Genomic DNA, 14,945 nt, shown 5'->3' with positions numbered 1-14,945 from the left:
AATTTAATGTTCATCTTAATTAGACTTGTGAATTACCCTGTATTGGAAGTCCTAACATTTTGCAAACAGTGCCTGCCAGCTCTAGATCTTTATTGTAACAGATGGATGCCCAATGTCCCTGTGTACAGACGTCCACTCGTCCCTCTTTGATAGTGGAACCACCCACCAGTCTCACTGTTCCATTAGTGCAACTAGCTGTATAGCACTCAGCATTAACTTTGATATGCAAAAGTTAATACTCTTACCTGGTTGACATTCTACCCATCCTGCTCTACTATTACTTTTATTACATGGACTGGTATGAATGTTGCACTCTCCTATGCTACTTTCCCCTCCAGCACAGGATGTGTCACCAAACATAAAGTAGGGTGGATTAGTTTTTGGTGTTGTACCACCTCCTCCTTTTTTGGCTTCTGATGATTGTGATAATTCAAGGACATGTATGATGATATCATCAAAACTAGCATACCTTGGCCGCTGAATCCCAGTTGTCTACACACAACATTGGCCTCCACTCTCGTCCAGCTTCCACCACCAGCACACAGCCAATGCCATTCTCCATCATGGCAGTACTGGACATATTCTCTCATAAGGAAACCTCTTACCAGCTGTACAGTTCCATTATTACACACTGCACCTATAGAGCATTAAAATCATCGATAATTATTACTGTAAAGCACTTACCGCCAGCTTGCTCGTCCGCGAGTATTTGTCCAACTAGGACGATAGTGAGTAATACCAAGCAGATACTAGCCATGACTATTCTGACACACTTGTGAATGCAAGCAGATCTTGTTAAGCACTGTGCACAAGCAACTGTATGCATGGGTGGTTGACATTATTAGTTTTATGTGTACGATTGCTGGTCTTTTTGTTGTCATAGTCCAGCCAAACATAACAGCATTGAATAAAAGCGAAAGCCTTGTAGACATTAGGTTTCTTTTTTCCCTTTATTGTAATGGTTGTGTTACATTGTGTAATGTGTGTGCATGTGTACCGTGTGTTGACTGACTGTAACTAATAGCTGAACAATGTTAGTGTACAGCTCTCAAAGTACGCTGGATTAGAGTGAAGAACAGCAGTTGTTGTAATTTCAAACAGACAAACAAGTATTTTTTAGCTCGATAAATCTGTAAATACAGTGACTTTAGGAATGTGTACACAAAATCCAGTCTGGTTGTATGTTTAGGCATTTGCTTAGTTCCTTGAATGGACATTTTTTATTGTTTTGATTTAATGGTTCGGTTCACAGATGGCCTAAAGAGCGATAGTATAAATTGAACTAATTAATGTTATTGTGCATTTACATGCAATCAGTTTTATATAATAATTAATCATACACAAATGTTTTAGTTTCGTATATAAGTTGCTTGTATTATGCGTCTCTGCAACTATAGTCATGACTGTTAACTCCTTTTCTCCTTAATTACTGGCTTCCACCGTCACTGGTGTGGGTTGGATATCTGGAGTGTTCTCGGCTTGGGCTTGAAATTATCAATGACAGCATAATCACCAACGGCTTCATCTCCTGTGGTCACAGTATCGTAGTTAGGATCTTGTGAGCTTACGTTTGGTTGTTTTAGGAATGTCCCATTGTAACTCTCATTCACTTTCGTTAGAATTCTGTTACTGAGGAAAAAATTATAGCACTTCCAGCTTGTTGGAATATCACATATGTGCGACTGTATAGTGTCTACACAGTTCAGGGTGGTGCCATCATCTGTCACTGTACAGTTAACTTTTGGATCAATAGAAGTAGTACTTTTCGCCATTGCTCCTGTATAAACATTCGTACATTTAAACTTCATTTTAAATATGGTGTTGTACATTTTATTACCCTGCATTGGAAATCCTAACATTTTGCAAATGATGCCTGCCAGTTCTAGATCTTCATTGTAACAGATGGATGCCCAATGTCCCTGTGTACAGACGTCCACTCGTCCCTCTCTGTTAGTGGAACCACCCACCAACCTCACTGTTCCATTAGTGCAATTAGCTGTATAATTATCTCATACATGCAGTAATCAACTTTAACAAACTCTTACCTGGTTGGCAGTCTACCCATCCTTTTCTACTATTATCATCACATGTACTGGGATAACTAATGCCCTTACACTCTCCTATATCATATTCCCTTCCAGTACATGTGCCACCAATTATGAAGTAGGCAAAGGGGTGTTGATCAGCTGGTACTGTTGTACTTCCTCCTTTATTGGCTCCTGATATAGGATTGTGAACAAGGACATGTATAACAAGCAAAACTAGCATATACCATGGCCGCTGAGTCCCAGTTGTCTGCACACAACATTGGCCTCCACTCTCGCCCAGCTTCCACCACCAGCACACAGCCAATGCCATTCTCCATCATGGCAGTACTGGACATACTCTTTCATAAGGAAACCATACTCACCTTCTACTAGCATTACAGTTCCAGTATTACACACTGCACAATCACATGCAGAGCATTAAATTACTTTATCTATGATTATTACTGAAAAACTTACCTTGCCCGTCCGCGAGTATATGTCCAACTAAGACAATAGTGAGTAATACCAAGCAGATACTAGCCATGACTATTCTGACACACTAGCTTGTGAATGCAAGCAGATCTAATGGTGTTTGCACAGGCTAATGCATGGGCGGTTGACATTCAGTTATTATCTATTCATGTGTTGGATTTGTGTCTGTCTTTTGTTGGCATTTCACCCCAAAACATAACAGCTAGCTTTCTAACTGAGTAGGCATTGTAGACGAAAGGTTTCTTTTATTTCCCTTTATGGTAATGGTTGGCCTACATTTATTTGCTTTACAGTAATGAAGATGCAGCTTCATTGTTATTGATTGAGTGCAGTGATTACAGGAAAGCGATAATCGTAAAAATTGCTCAGTTCCTGGCATGGAAATTATTGTGGACCTATATCTTAATAGTCCCACAAATAATTCGAAGACCCAGTATTAACTGCAGTCAGTACATTCTTTGACTGTTTTAACCTTAATTCATGATTGCTGTATACTTGTGTTATGATGCATGAACAAGGTTATTAGTATATTTAATATGATGTGTTTCTACACACTGTAGCTATTACTATAGCTGTTATTGTATACAAGCCTTGCAATAAAAGTAACAGTGTGCAGTATTCATTGTGCAGTATACATTCTGATTGTTTTGTTGTACATTCATGCAACACTGTTGTATGAACATTTATAAAAGTGTAAGCTCCACTGTCTCATAGTTGAAGACTCTAATAAGACTATAGTGAGATATAAATATGAATACTCTACCACTATTGATTGTAATTCTTGTTGCCAGTTCTGAAACTGTTCAAGGTATGAACTTGTGTTTAATTTTTCGACTAACAGAGCAACAAGTTTACTCCCTCAGGCTGCATTGATGGAAAGGTACAGAGACTAGATGATGGTAGAGTCAATATTTGCTCTGATCAAGAATGGAAAACTGTATGTGAGAAAAACCCTGATGGTAGATGGAATGTCCGTAAGACTAATGTCGCCTGCAGGCTGCTCGGCTACGCAGATAATGGTAATAATTATAGCACAATTATTCATAGCTTTAATGTATACACTATCTGATGAACTACAACATTAACAGGTGCAACTGTGAATCGAATGTGCTCAAATAAAACTGCTCAGACTAATTACATTAAAGTTCAAAAGTGCAATGGAACTGAGAATTTTCTCGAAGAATGTGGAATAGCCTCAACCGATTTTGAGGATTGTCGAAGTAATAATTGCAATAATGGTCAGCAAAGAATTCCTCTAATAACTTGTCTACCAGGTTTGTATTTAGTTTATTGCTTATGTATTAGGAGATTACAAATTACAGTGAACTGCACTAACGGGACTATAAGACTGGTGGATGGATCCACTGACAGAGAGGGACGAGTGGAGGTGTGTGTGGGCGGTCGCTGGGGAACTGTTCAAACAAACAATTTGCAAATGGTTGAATTTGTTTGCTCTACACTGGGTTTCCCAACTGAAGGTAGGGACAGTGAGGATTTTAATTTATGGTTGCATGTATGCCTAATTATATACTACTAATAATACAGGTTCAAAAGCAGTCAGTACTTTTGGCCATGGAACAGCTCCAATAAGAAGCTGTGTAATAATAAACAGCATCATTCACTGTGTGGACATTGCAGATGACAATTCCTTTGAGCTTGGAGTTGTATGCAAGACACACGTTGGTGATTCGATATCTGCAGTCTTGGGAGGAGTGATTGGTCTTCTGGTGGTTGCACTCCTAGGACTTGCTATTGGATTGACTGTAACTTGCTGTGTGTTGGGGAAACGCAGGTCACAGAAACAGCAACAAACAGAGTAAGTGTTTTCCCCATAATTATTTGCTTCAGTTTCAAGTATACATGCATACATGACGATGTACAGGTACAGCATTTCTCAAAGGCAAGAACTCTCAACAATTCTACAACCAATCGAACAACTCAGTACACAATGTGAGCACGGAAACACGCGATGAACACAGCTCCAGTGGACCGATCTACGAATAAATTGACAATGGCAATCAACAAGACCACACCTACTCAATACTCGAACGCGATGAAAGCCCAGATTGTTACTCAACACAGCTCAATGATATAGACAAAGAGCAGAGCTACCATGTTGTGGAGAGTGAAAGGTGTGAGTGTGTGGAGGGGGCGGGGTGTGACAGTGTGTACAGTGAGGCTAGTAGCGGCGAGGTAACAAACAATGTCGAGCAAAACGGACAACAAGGTGTGACTGTGTGAAGAGGAGTACTCCACACTCAAGCATTGAGAGAACTGAACATGCTCCGAATAATTATAGGGTTTGTATGAGTTATTTTTTACTTTATAGTGTTTCCTGTATCAGCCAATGGAATTTTATTTTGTAAAATGAGCAAGCATCAGTTTGTTTAGTGTCAGGTCCCTGATAACAATAACATATTTTAAGAATCCTAACAGTTGCGTACCTTTCATGGAGATTATCATGTACCTGTACTTTAACTATACAGTGAGCAACACCAAACAGTTACTAGCTAACCGTGACTATATATTCTCGATACATTATTTGTAAAAATAAGTACTGTGCACAGGTTAATGTATGATGATATAGTACTGCTTTCATGTTTTAGTCCACTCAAAGCATGATAGTCTTGTAGACAAAAGGTTTAATTCTTATTCCCCTGTATGTTGGCCTGCATGTTTACTTTAAGTTAGTTATCCTCTCTGGTGCCCTGAGGGCATAACTCTGATAACAAAGTGTGCGTGTGTGTATTGTACTGTGTGTTGACTCTCGCTAATAGCAGAGGGCTCTGAACAATGTTAGTATATAGCTAGTTCCCAAAATGAGGATGTTAAATTGTTACTCAATCTCTGCCGCTAAGAGTTGGTCCATTTGTGTCTGGTTCAGTGTTTGAGATAAGAGCCTCGTTGCTGCTTGATACAGCAGCTGTACGTTGTTCAACCAATAGCTCATCGTGATTGGTTTCTGTTTCAGTATCACTTCTAGTGCCTTCATTGTTCTGAGACTTCCTTACCTTTATTTTCTTTGATTTATCCACCACTGCGTAGGTGTGATCCTCGGCAATAAAGAATTCCTCTTCTCTCTTACTGGCTTCTTCCCTCACCGTGGAGACAGATAAGCTTTGGCTGTGTTTGTGGGTGCTTGGCTGTATGCAGTAACGGTATCATAGTTGTCAATTGCCGCATCATTTGCGATAATAACATTCGCATAGTTATGACCTCCGGACGGTATACTAGGAAGTGTTCCATCACGCCTCCTCGGTATTTAAGGAACGTATGTTTCATTCTTCTCATTCATGCCTGTGGAACTGCATGCATATAGTTAGCATACAATAAACAATAAACTAATAATATTATTGTTGGGAGATAACTGAGTTACACACACTTGATAGTTGGAGTTAGTGTTTTTCCTCCTAGCAACAACACCACAACTAATTAAAGTGATTATTTATAGGACCACTAGAACACCAATAACTGCTCCCAATGCCACTGTAATGGCGCTGTCATCGTTAGTCATTTCTGTAATTGGACATGTACTCGAGCCTGTAGTCGAGGTCACTCGAGTAGATAGGACATTTGAAACAGTTGGGTAAGTACTTGGTTGATTTGGTGATGGTCAGCGATCCATCTAATGGTTTCTTCCCGGCATGTGCTAAGGGCCTATGAGTGTGATGATAAAAACCAAACCATATCCTACGTATGTACATTGCTACGTACATAGAATACGAATAATAATATAGTATCGTGATGTTGTTATAAGATGCTGCGTCAAATTAGGCCTCTTTCTGATGCACATAATTGTTATAACTGCTGTCAACAACATTCAGGAACTGAGTTTCAATGTTGTCCATCGTGTCATGCAACACCTGATATTTTTGTCAACTTGAAAAACAAACGACGCAACTTACCTTAAAAGGAAGCTAGAAATGACAGGCAGTTAGAAAGCGCCTCAAATAAGACTAACTAGTGAGATATGAACACTCTGCTATTGATTGCAATCCTCCTTGTTGCTTTTAAAGCTGTTCAAGGTAAATTTATTGTATTACTTCTGTTAGACTAGGATACAAGTTAACTCCCTCACAGGCTGCATTGATGGAAAGGTACAGAGACGAGATGATGGTAGAGTCAATGTTTGCTCTGATCAAGAATGGAAAACTGTATGTGAGAAAAACTACCAATGGACAATAGCAGAGTGTTCATATCTCACTATAGTTAGTATAGAGGCTTTTCCTTTTAAGGTGAGTTGTTGCGTTTGCTTTTTAAGTTGGGTATAGATCTAGATCTATTGCATGAATATCCAGGATGTTTATTGAAAGTCAGTTCCTGAATGTTGTCAGGTTTCAGATAGCAATAGAGGCCTAGATCTCTTTATGCAACAACATAATTGCAATAATTGCTAATAATTATATTCTACATTCTATGTACGTAAGCACGTATAATATGTCGCATGGTTTTTATCATCACACCATATAGGCTCTTAGCATAATTATGCCGGGAAACCCAGTATGATAATAATTATAAGGCCTTGATTCGTGTGTATGTGTGTGTGTGTGTGTGTGTGTGTGTGTGTGTGTGTGTGTACGTGCGTGCGTGTGTGTGTGTGTGTGTGTGTGTGTGCGTGTGTGTGTGTGCATGTGTAATTGATAAAGAGATGGATTATAACATAATTATTATGTTACTGTAGTTATAATTATTGCAGGAACTGATTTCAAGAGTATAGTATATGATCTCTTAATTAGACACAAATAACAACACAACACCATCCAATACTATAATAGTAGCTAGGTAACAGGAGAGAATCATAACACTTCCTTAAAAATATACAAATTGCAAGGCCGTAATCACAATGCAAGTGTACAAAATTTCTCAATGCTTGAGTGTGGAGTAATCCTCTTCACACAGCCACACCTTGCTGTCCGTTTTGCTTGACATTGGCACTTCGTAGTTACTAGCCTCACTGTACACAGCGTCAAAGCCCGCCCCCTCCACACCCTCACACCTTCCACTATCCACCACATGGTAATTCTGTTCCTCGTCTATAGCACTGAGCTGATTTGAGTGACGATTTGTATTCTGATCGCATTCCAGTATTGAGTAGGTGTGGTCTTGTTGATTGCCATTGGCAACTTGTTGGTAGGTGGGTCCACTAGAGCTGTATGCATTGTGTGGTTCCATGCTTGTATCGTATACTGGGTTGTTGAGTTGTCGTTGAATTGTTGAGAGTGTGTTTGATTCTGACGAGACACAGCTGCATGAATTACATAACTGTGTACAATAGAACTCGCAGGACAAAAATGCTCTGAAATGACAAACATAAGTAGAGCTTGAACTTACATTTGTTTATCTTTCTGTGATATGCGATTCCACATTGCTCCACAAACAATCAACAAGACCACCAGCAAAGTCACCAACAAACCAACTAATACCCCCAGTGCTGTAGTGCTTGACTCAGCACCACATGACGACTCTACACTTATTTCTTGGTCTAGAACTTCCTGCCTGACACAACGAATCCCTAGGTCTGTTGTGCCATCATCACATGATTCATTGCAAGAGAGGTCGCCAGAATTGCTTATAGTGCAGTTGATGGTTGGTACTCTTCGAGGGTTGAATACAAGCACTTCAGCTCCTGCACAGAAGAGTAGAGATAGGTGAAACGAGCCAATTATTATGAACCTACCAATGCTAGCAAATCCAAACTTTTGGCACATCTGTCCAGCGTCTTGCTCAGTCCATCCGTTGCTGCAAATTGCTATCCAACGACTATCGTTACATATTTCAACTTTTCCCTCGTTGTCAGTAGCTCCACCCACAAATCGAATGTCACTGTCAGTACAATTAGCTGCGCACAACAATGATATGTATTAAGTAATGTCTAAAGGAATGCTTACCACTTGAACATTGAACTGTTGCATGTTTATCAACATTCTTACAGCCATTACGAGCTTCATAGTAGCACTCATCAATATTAGCGTCAGATTCATCACAGTCGACAAACCTCAAAAACGTATAGGGTGAATTCTCACTAATACTAACATTGCTGGTCGTAGCACCTATATAAAGCAACAACAGTGACTATGTCACTCTTAAAAAAAGCTGTTGAGTTATCTATAGTAGCACCTTGATTGCTGTATCCAAGTTGAGAGCAGACAATGTTGGCCTCAACGTTGCCCCAACCAGCAGACACACAGATCCTTCTCCATTCCCCCTTATAACAGAACTCGACAATGTTGTTAACGTTGTTATCGTTTACCAATTGAACATCTCCATGAAAGCAAGCTATAACATTACACACAATGCTATAGTTACATGCAGTATCCAAATACTACTAGTACCTTGTGTTGACACTTGTGTTCCTAAAAGCAGAAGAGATACTGTGATGAGTTGAATCATCATTTTGTTATTATAGTTATAGTTGAAACGATTGTTCAAATCACAATTCCGTGACTTTTATACAACAATTCATGATGATCTATTTAGACATAGACTATTAGACGAGAAATATCGTGCTGTGTACAGACAGACATAGATGTGTTGCTATTATAAACTGATAAACTGAAAATGCTTCAATGCAACAAATATCGACAACACACTCAATGGAATACATATAATACACTCAGTGGGCTCACTCAGCTTGCGACGTGTGTTTCCACAACACTGTAATAAGTTAACCATGGCAACTCCTACCCGAGTCTAAATAACTTTGTAGTTTCCGTGTATTTCATAAAATTAATGGTGAGCCAAAGCGTACAACACATTCATTTCTTAGTTTACTCAACCACACAGTATAACCAGGGTGAAGGGGACCACTATAAATAGAGGATGAGAAATGGCAGGCCACCTATGACAATAGAGAATGTCCCCTAGCGTGTTATGTTGCTCCAACTCACCAGCTCTTAGTCTACAAACCTTGGATGCATGGACACCGGAACAAGGTCATGCAGGGTTCACCCTCGTTATCTTGTTACCATGGTTATGGACCTCTTCCGATCTAAATTCAGAGAGAACATGTGAGAACTGGCTACAGCTGTATTTGCTAGAACTAACTTTGTATCCCTAATTGGTTTTCAGTATTGAGTAGGTGTGGTCTTGTTGATTGCCGTTGGCAACTTGTTCGTAGGTAGGTCCACTGCAGCTGTATGCATTGTTTGGTTCCATGCTAACATTGTCCACTGGGTTGTTCAGAATTGTCGAGAGCTCTTGCACCTGAGAACTGTTGCTGCATTGCATGCATGCATGGAGAAAAGCCAGAAAGCCAAAATAATAGTGCCTTTAAATCAACTTGTTCAGCTGGCTGTTTGTCAACAAGTAAGTGTGAAACTACAACACACTCAATGAAAACATATGCTCAATGAACTCACTCAGCTTGCTGTTTCTGTGACCTGCGTTTCCACAACACACAACAAGTTACAGTCAATCCAATAGCAAGTCCCACGAGTGCAACCATCAGAAGACCAATCTCCTCCCAAGGAGGCAATAGGACTACCAGTATTGTCGTCACAGCTTTGTACTTCATTAGCTAGTGTGATGTCATTGTTCATGTTTTGTTCAGGGCACGTCTGAAGGGTTTGATTGATTGTCTTATTAATAACTGAGCCAATAACATCTTGGTGCGTCTTGCATACAACACCAAGATCCATAGAATGATCGCAATTGATGTTAACAGTTGGTGTGCAACTCAGAGTACTTACTGCTGGTTGTTAGTGTACAGCTATACACAGGTGTAACCTGGGCCTCTGTGGTAGTGCCATTTCTCAACTCCTATATTACAATACATAAGTTAATAGCTATCTGATTTGCCCTCAATACTCAGCTCACATAATTATCAAAAATACCGAGCTAATTTAAAGTGTGCATACCATTTGATGGAAATCCAAGTTCAGAGCAGACAGCCTCGATGATTTCTTGATGATTGCTACTACACACTGTGCCCCACCAACCACTCACACACACCTCCACTCGTCCCTCTCTTGCATGGCGTGGATCCACCCACCAGTCTTATGGTTCCAATGATGCAATCTTGTCAGTGCATGAATGAAGTACATACAAGATGGTAATAAATTCACCTTTAATACAAGTTACTGCTCCATACACCCTTATGTTACTGTTTCCTGTACAGGACAGTCTGGGGCAGGTGGTTCCTTGTCCGGGTCTGTTACATTCTAACAAGCTTCTTTCAGCTCCATTACTTGCAGGATTGATGAAATGAGGTGGTGTTGGTGGAGATGAACAGAGTGAACCTCTTGTAGCTCCTGTATACATCACATCAAATGTATGCGACATGCTTAGTAAATAGCTTATATATACCTCTTTTAGAATAACCTAGTTGTCGATAAATTACGTACGAAGCAGCAATAGTGGATGATTTTGCTGTTAACCAATTAGTACTGGCACACAATGTTTTCCACTCTCCATGCATCAACACAAAACTGCACAACCCCTTTTACTGAGTCATCTATTTCAGGTGGTTGGTCTCTGAATCGAACATCACCATCGGAACAACCTGTATAAAGATACAGCTTTCCTCATAAATTATTTAGAGCGATGTGATAGTATAATTATATGTATAATGTTATTACCACATGTAAATCCAGCTATGTGGTTGGTAGATGATGATGAAGTGACAGGACGTCCATTAATAAAGCACTCAGTTAGGTTCTGCTCATTCGCATTGCAGGCTGGCAACGTTACACAACTTGTAGAGTTTACTGATACATCCATGACTTGAGATCCTGTATTCACAGTTTCAACTATAGATGTCTATTTGAACAATTATCGTGAGTACCTTGAAAATCCATACCATTCTGCTTACAAGCCAGTTTTGCATGAGTGATAGTCCACCCAGAATAACATACGCTGGTTCATTTGAACCCCAATGGTGAAGACAAACAAATACTGACCGGGCTATCAGGATTCAACACGACCTCACCAGCGACAGTGCAAGTATCTAAGATACACATGAAATACAAATATTCAAACAAATTCCATTCACCTTGTGCAGTCCCTTGTGATATGAATGCAGCCACTAGCACAAAGATTAGCATACTAGCCATTGTAGAACATGCATCTAACTTGCAACTAAATCGCTAAATATTGCTTAACAACAGATATCACCCCCCCCACCCCCCAATCAACAGAGACTGATTAATTAACATAATTAATGTGTTAGCAACTTATAGTTTACACAGCCACTTATTATCAACAATGACCTAACAGTGAAACCTGATAACAGGAAGTTCCGTATAGCTATACAAATACAATTAAAATTGCTGATGATAGTGTGATGGTAGCACTCGGTCTAATGGTTTCTTCAAAAATTGGAGTCCATTGCGACTGAGTACAAGTCCTGGCATGTCCACTTATTTGCTTGTTATAATTCATCCTGGCATACTTCAAAAAGAGTAACGCTATAAATCCATAGGTAAACATGTAATTCCAACAATACATTTGATAGATTCCACTAGTTGACCATAAAAAATAGTATTTTCAGAGTGATATACAGTTTTCATTCGTGTTGCTATTCATTAATTAGTATAGACTTGTTATGCTTGTTGCAATTTCATATAGCCATAATTATGTTATAATGAAAACAGTCCTTGAATTATATCGTGTTGGACTGACAGTTATTTTTGAGCATGTTACAGTTTCAGTACATGTATTTATTTGAGGATATAAATGTGTGCAGCCTTATAATTATTATTGAGCATATTGAGCAGTGTCGAGTCACGGTGAATATTTGTACATTCACAGGCTCGACTAACCATCATGCCAGCGCCATTACAGTGGCATTGGGAGCAGTTATTGGTGTTCTAGTGATCCTACAAATAATCACTCTGATTGGCTGTGGTGTTGTTGCTATAGGAGGAGAAACACTAACGGCAGCTAATGTGCAAATCAGTTATTGCCCACCTATATTTTAGTATGCTAACTATAATAATGCATGCAGTTCCACAGGTATATAGAGGAATGTTATTGCATACGTTCTTCGAGGCATGATAGAACACTGTCTAGTATACTGTCCAGCTAGAATAAGAAACCTTGTGTCTACAAGTCATTCACTTTCATTCACCGCCTACTCAGTTCAGAGAACTGTTGTGTTTGTGGGTGAACTATGACAACAAAAGACGGACAAATGCAACACATGAAAGTAATTATTTACTACTAAATTAACAACTTGCAGCATTAGCTTGTGCACAGTACTTAAAAATTACTGCTTAATTTCACAAAAGTATAATTATAGCTTGAATTAGTCATGGTGAATATTATCTCAGCACTACTAGGTGTAGTCACTATTGCTTTAGTTGGACAACTCTCTGCAATAGCACAAAGTGAGTACATGCATGCACTATAATAGAGACTGATATACAGAAACATGGCATTCAGGCTGTAATAGTGGACATGTTTAACTGTCACTTAACACAACGGACAATAAAAGCTACGTTCAGTACTGCATCGATAGTATTTGGAGGACTCTGTGTACTAGATCGTGGTCGCGTGTTGAAGCAAATGTTGTATGCAGACAGCTAGGCTACAGTAACCAAGGTATGCTACAGAGCACACTATGGTAATATAATTATTATTTCAGGAGCCATAAAAGGGGTGACTGACTTTGGTGACATTCATATGGGAAAGTTCTTCAGGTTCAGTCAATCTTGTGCTGGTGGGGAGAATACATTAGCAGAGTGTAAGCCAACAAACACATTGGAAAACTGTCGCACGAGTGAAAACAACAGACAAGGATGGGTAAAATGCATTCCAGGTAACGTGATTTTTAGTTGTTTTTCTTATCAACTAAATCTATAAAACTAGCCAACTGCACTGATGGATCTCTTCGACTGGTGGGTAGATCCAACATAAGACAAGGACGAGTGGAGGTGTGTCAGAACAAGCGATGGGGTACAATGTGCTACAACCAAGCACTAGCTGGACATGTTTGCTCTCAGCTAGGATTTCCAAGCCAAGGTAAGAAATTTATTCACATGCAGCAAACTAAAACAATTTTTGTAGGAGCAGCAGCGAAGGAAATGAGTTCAACTGGCCCACAAATTAACTGTAACATCGACACCAACAATAGGTTGAGCTGTAGGAACATCACTGACAGTGGGTTATGTGCTCGAGGTTTAGCTGTTGAGTGTCCATCGTTCAGTGAGACAATAGCTACCAGTGCACTAGGAGCAGTGATTGGACTTCTTGTACTACTAGAAGTAGGGACAGTCATTGCGTGGGTGGCTTGTACTGTCACAAGGAAAAGGCTCTCAAGTCCACCAAAACAAAGGTATTCATACATGTACAAGTTGCTAATTAACCTTGTCCTATTATCATATATCAGAGTTTTATTACAAGTGAATGAGAGCTACACTGACACAGCTCCTATGGAACCGAGCTACAGTTCACTAGGTCCTAACTACAATACTGTGACCACAAGCGATGAAGGAATTGATGACTATGATGTCTTTGATCACAACAGGCCCAAACCAAAACCAGCCAACCCACCATCAGTGAAGGTTGAAGCCAGTAAGAGTGATGACGAGTTCTACAATGCAGAGGAGCATATGTACGCAGCTATTGATAAGTAAAGGAGAAAAATAATAATGTTGGAGGAGAATAAACCTTGCAACAACAGTTATGCTATTAGCTATAGTGTGTAGAGACACAGTCATCATACAGACAACTTAGATAAGTAGCTATAATTATGGTTAATACATAAACCCTTGTATGCATCATAACACTGATTGTACAACAGTAATCACAATGCACAGATGAATCATGAGGTGAAAATAATCAATCAATCATAATGAATCTTTGAGTCACAAAGGTAAGGAATATATACTGTAATGAATACTGGGTCTTCTTGAAAGTTATCTGTGGGGCTATTGAGCAACTGTTAGAATACCTAGAATGTGTTATTGTGTTTTCAGGGACTGAACACTACAAACAGATCGCTTGCTGTGTACATACATTATACAATCAGGCCGCATGTGTACATATTGGCTCTGCATGCAGTCACTGTATTCAAAGATTCATTGTATGTCCACGAAGAATGAAATTACAACTGCTGTTGTTCGTCACTTTAATGGCTAATGGATCTAGTGATGACTACATGCAGTCGTATCATGCCTACTCTGAAAACTGTACAAATGTTACCGTATAGTAGGTAATTTTGGTGCAAAATTTCGTACAAACTGCCCTTTTTTCATTTTCGTACAGCTCAGGATAGTGACGTTAAACCTATTGTGCCAGAAAAATTTTGCAATTTTATTTTTCGGAGGTGCTCTACTGATAAGACAAAAAATACGAACATTTCCACCATACGAAAATAACCCACTATACAGTAATTGTCATTGTGGTTGTCATTACCAAGAGTAGACATTTATTCATTACACATGCAAAATTGTTCAGAACACTCTGCAGTACAGTACACACACCACT

At 39.4% G+C, this 14,945-nt stretch overlaps 5 protein-coding genes across 8 annotated transcripts in view; 2 read left to right on the top strand and 3 right to left on the bottom strand.

Moving 5' to 3' along the window:
• The window catches only part of LOC135344131 (scavenger receptor cysteine-rich domain superfamily protein-like), a gene marked incomplete in the record, with an annotated part of 804,697 nt that overhangs the window by 8,985 nt on the left and 780,767 nt on the right, over positions 1-14,945 (bottom strand).
• LOC135344213 (scavenger receptor cysteine-rich domain superfamily protein-like) lies at positions 1,233-2,650 on the bottom strand. Its single transcript, XM_064541402.1, has 5 exons — positions 2,505-2,650; positions 2,273-2,443; positions 2,046-2,219; positions 1,838-1,996; positions 1,233-1,777 (listed from the first exon to the last, which is right to left on the bottom strand). Exons 1-5 carry the CDS (start codon positions 2,569-2,571, stop codon positions 1,443-1,445), a joined length of 906 nt encoding a protein of 301 aa, XP_064397472.1. The 5' UTR covers positions 2,572-2,650; the 3' UTR covers positions 1,233-1,442.
• LOC135344207 (neurotrypsin-like) lies at positions 3,147-4,952 on the top strand. Its single transcript, XM_064541390.1, has 6 exons — positions 3,147-3,327; positions 3,383-3,538; positions 3,608-3,793; positions 3,842-3,997; positions 4,065-4,335; positions 4,402-4,952. The coding sequence occupies exons 1-6, from the start codon at positions 3,270-3,272 to the stop codon at positions 4,490-4,492; spliced, it is 918 nt and encodes a 305-aa protein (XP_064397460.1). The 5' UTR covers positions 3,147-3,269; the 3' UTR covers positions 4,493-4,952.
• Positions 7,383-8,993, bottom strand: LOC135344166 (scavenger receptor cysteine-rich domain superfamily protein-like). Of its 2 annotated transcripts, none has more exons than XM_064541301.1 (6): positions 8,852-8,993; positions 8,637-8,795; positions 8,408-8,569; positions 8,197-8,358; positions 7,851-8,145; positions 7,383-7,764 (listed from the first exon to the last, which is right to left on the bottom strand). In XM_064541301.1, exons 1-6 carry the CDS (start codon positions 8,910-8,912, stop codon positions 7,383-7,385), a joined length of 1,221 nt encoding a protein of 406 aa, XP_064397371.1. In that variant the 5' UTR covers positions 8,913-8,993. The 2 variants fall into 2 exon arrangements, with proteins under 2 accessions (XP_064397371.1, XP_064397372.1); XM_064541302.1 differs by having other exon boundaries at positions 7,553-7,781.
• LOC135344220 (lysyl oxidase homolog 2-like) lies at positions 11,448-14,273 on the top strand. 3 transcript variants are annotated; one of them, XM_064541412.1, is made up of 6 exons: positions 11,448-12,844; positions 12,900-13,058; positions 13,102-13,275; positions 13,326-13,478; positions 13,524-13,791; positions 13,846-14,265. In XM_064541412.1, exons 3-6 carry the CDS (start codon positions 13,140-13,142, stop codon positions 14,090-14,092), a joined length of 804 nt encoding a protein of 267 aa, XP_064397482.1. In that variant the 5' UTR covers positions 11,448-12,844; positions 12,900-13,058; positions 13,102-13,139; the 3' UTR covers positions 14,093-14,265. The 3 variants fall into 3 exon arrangements, with proteins under 3 accessions (XP_064397482.1, XP_064397483.1, XP_064397481.1); XM_064541413.1 differs by having other exon boundaries at positions 11,448-13,058; positions 13,530-13,791; positions 13,846-14,273; XM_064541411.1 differs by having other exon boundaries at positions 11,448-13,058.

Source organism: Halichondria panicea, chromosome 11, assembly GCF_963675165.1.
Source record: "Halichondria panicea chromosome 11, odHalPani1.1, whole genome shotgun sequence".
In the NCBI taxonomy this organism is placed as follows: Eukaryota; Metazoa; Porifera; class Demospongiae; order Suberitida; family Halichondriidae; genus Halichondria; species Halichondria panicea.
This window is presented reverse-complemented; position numbering and strand designations above follow the sequence as displayed.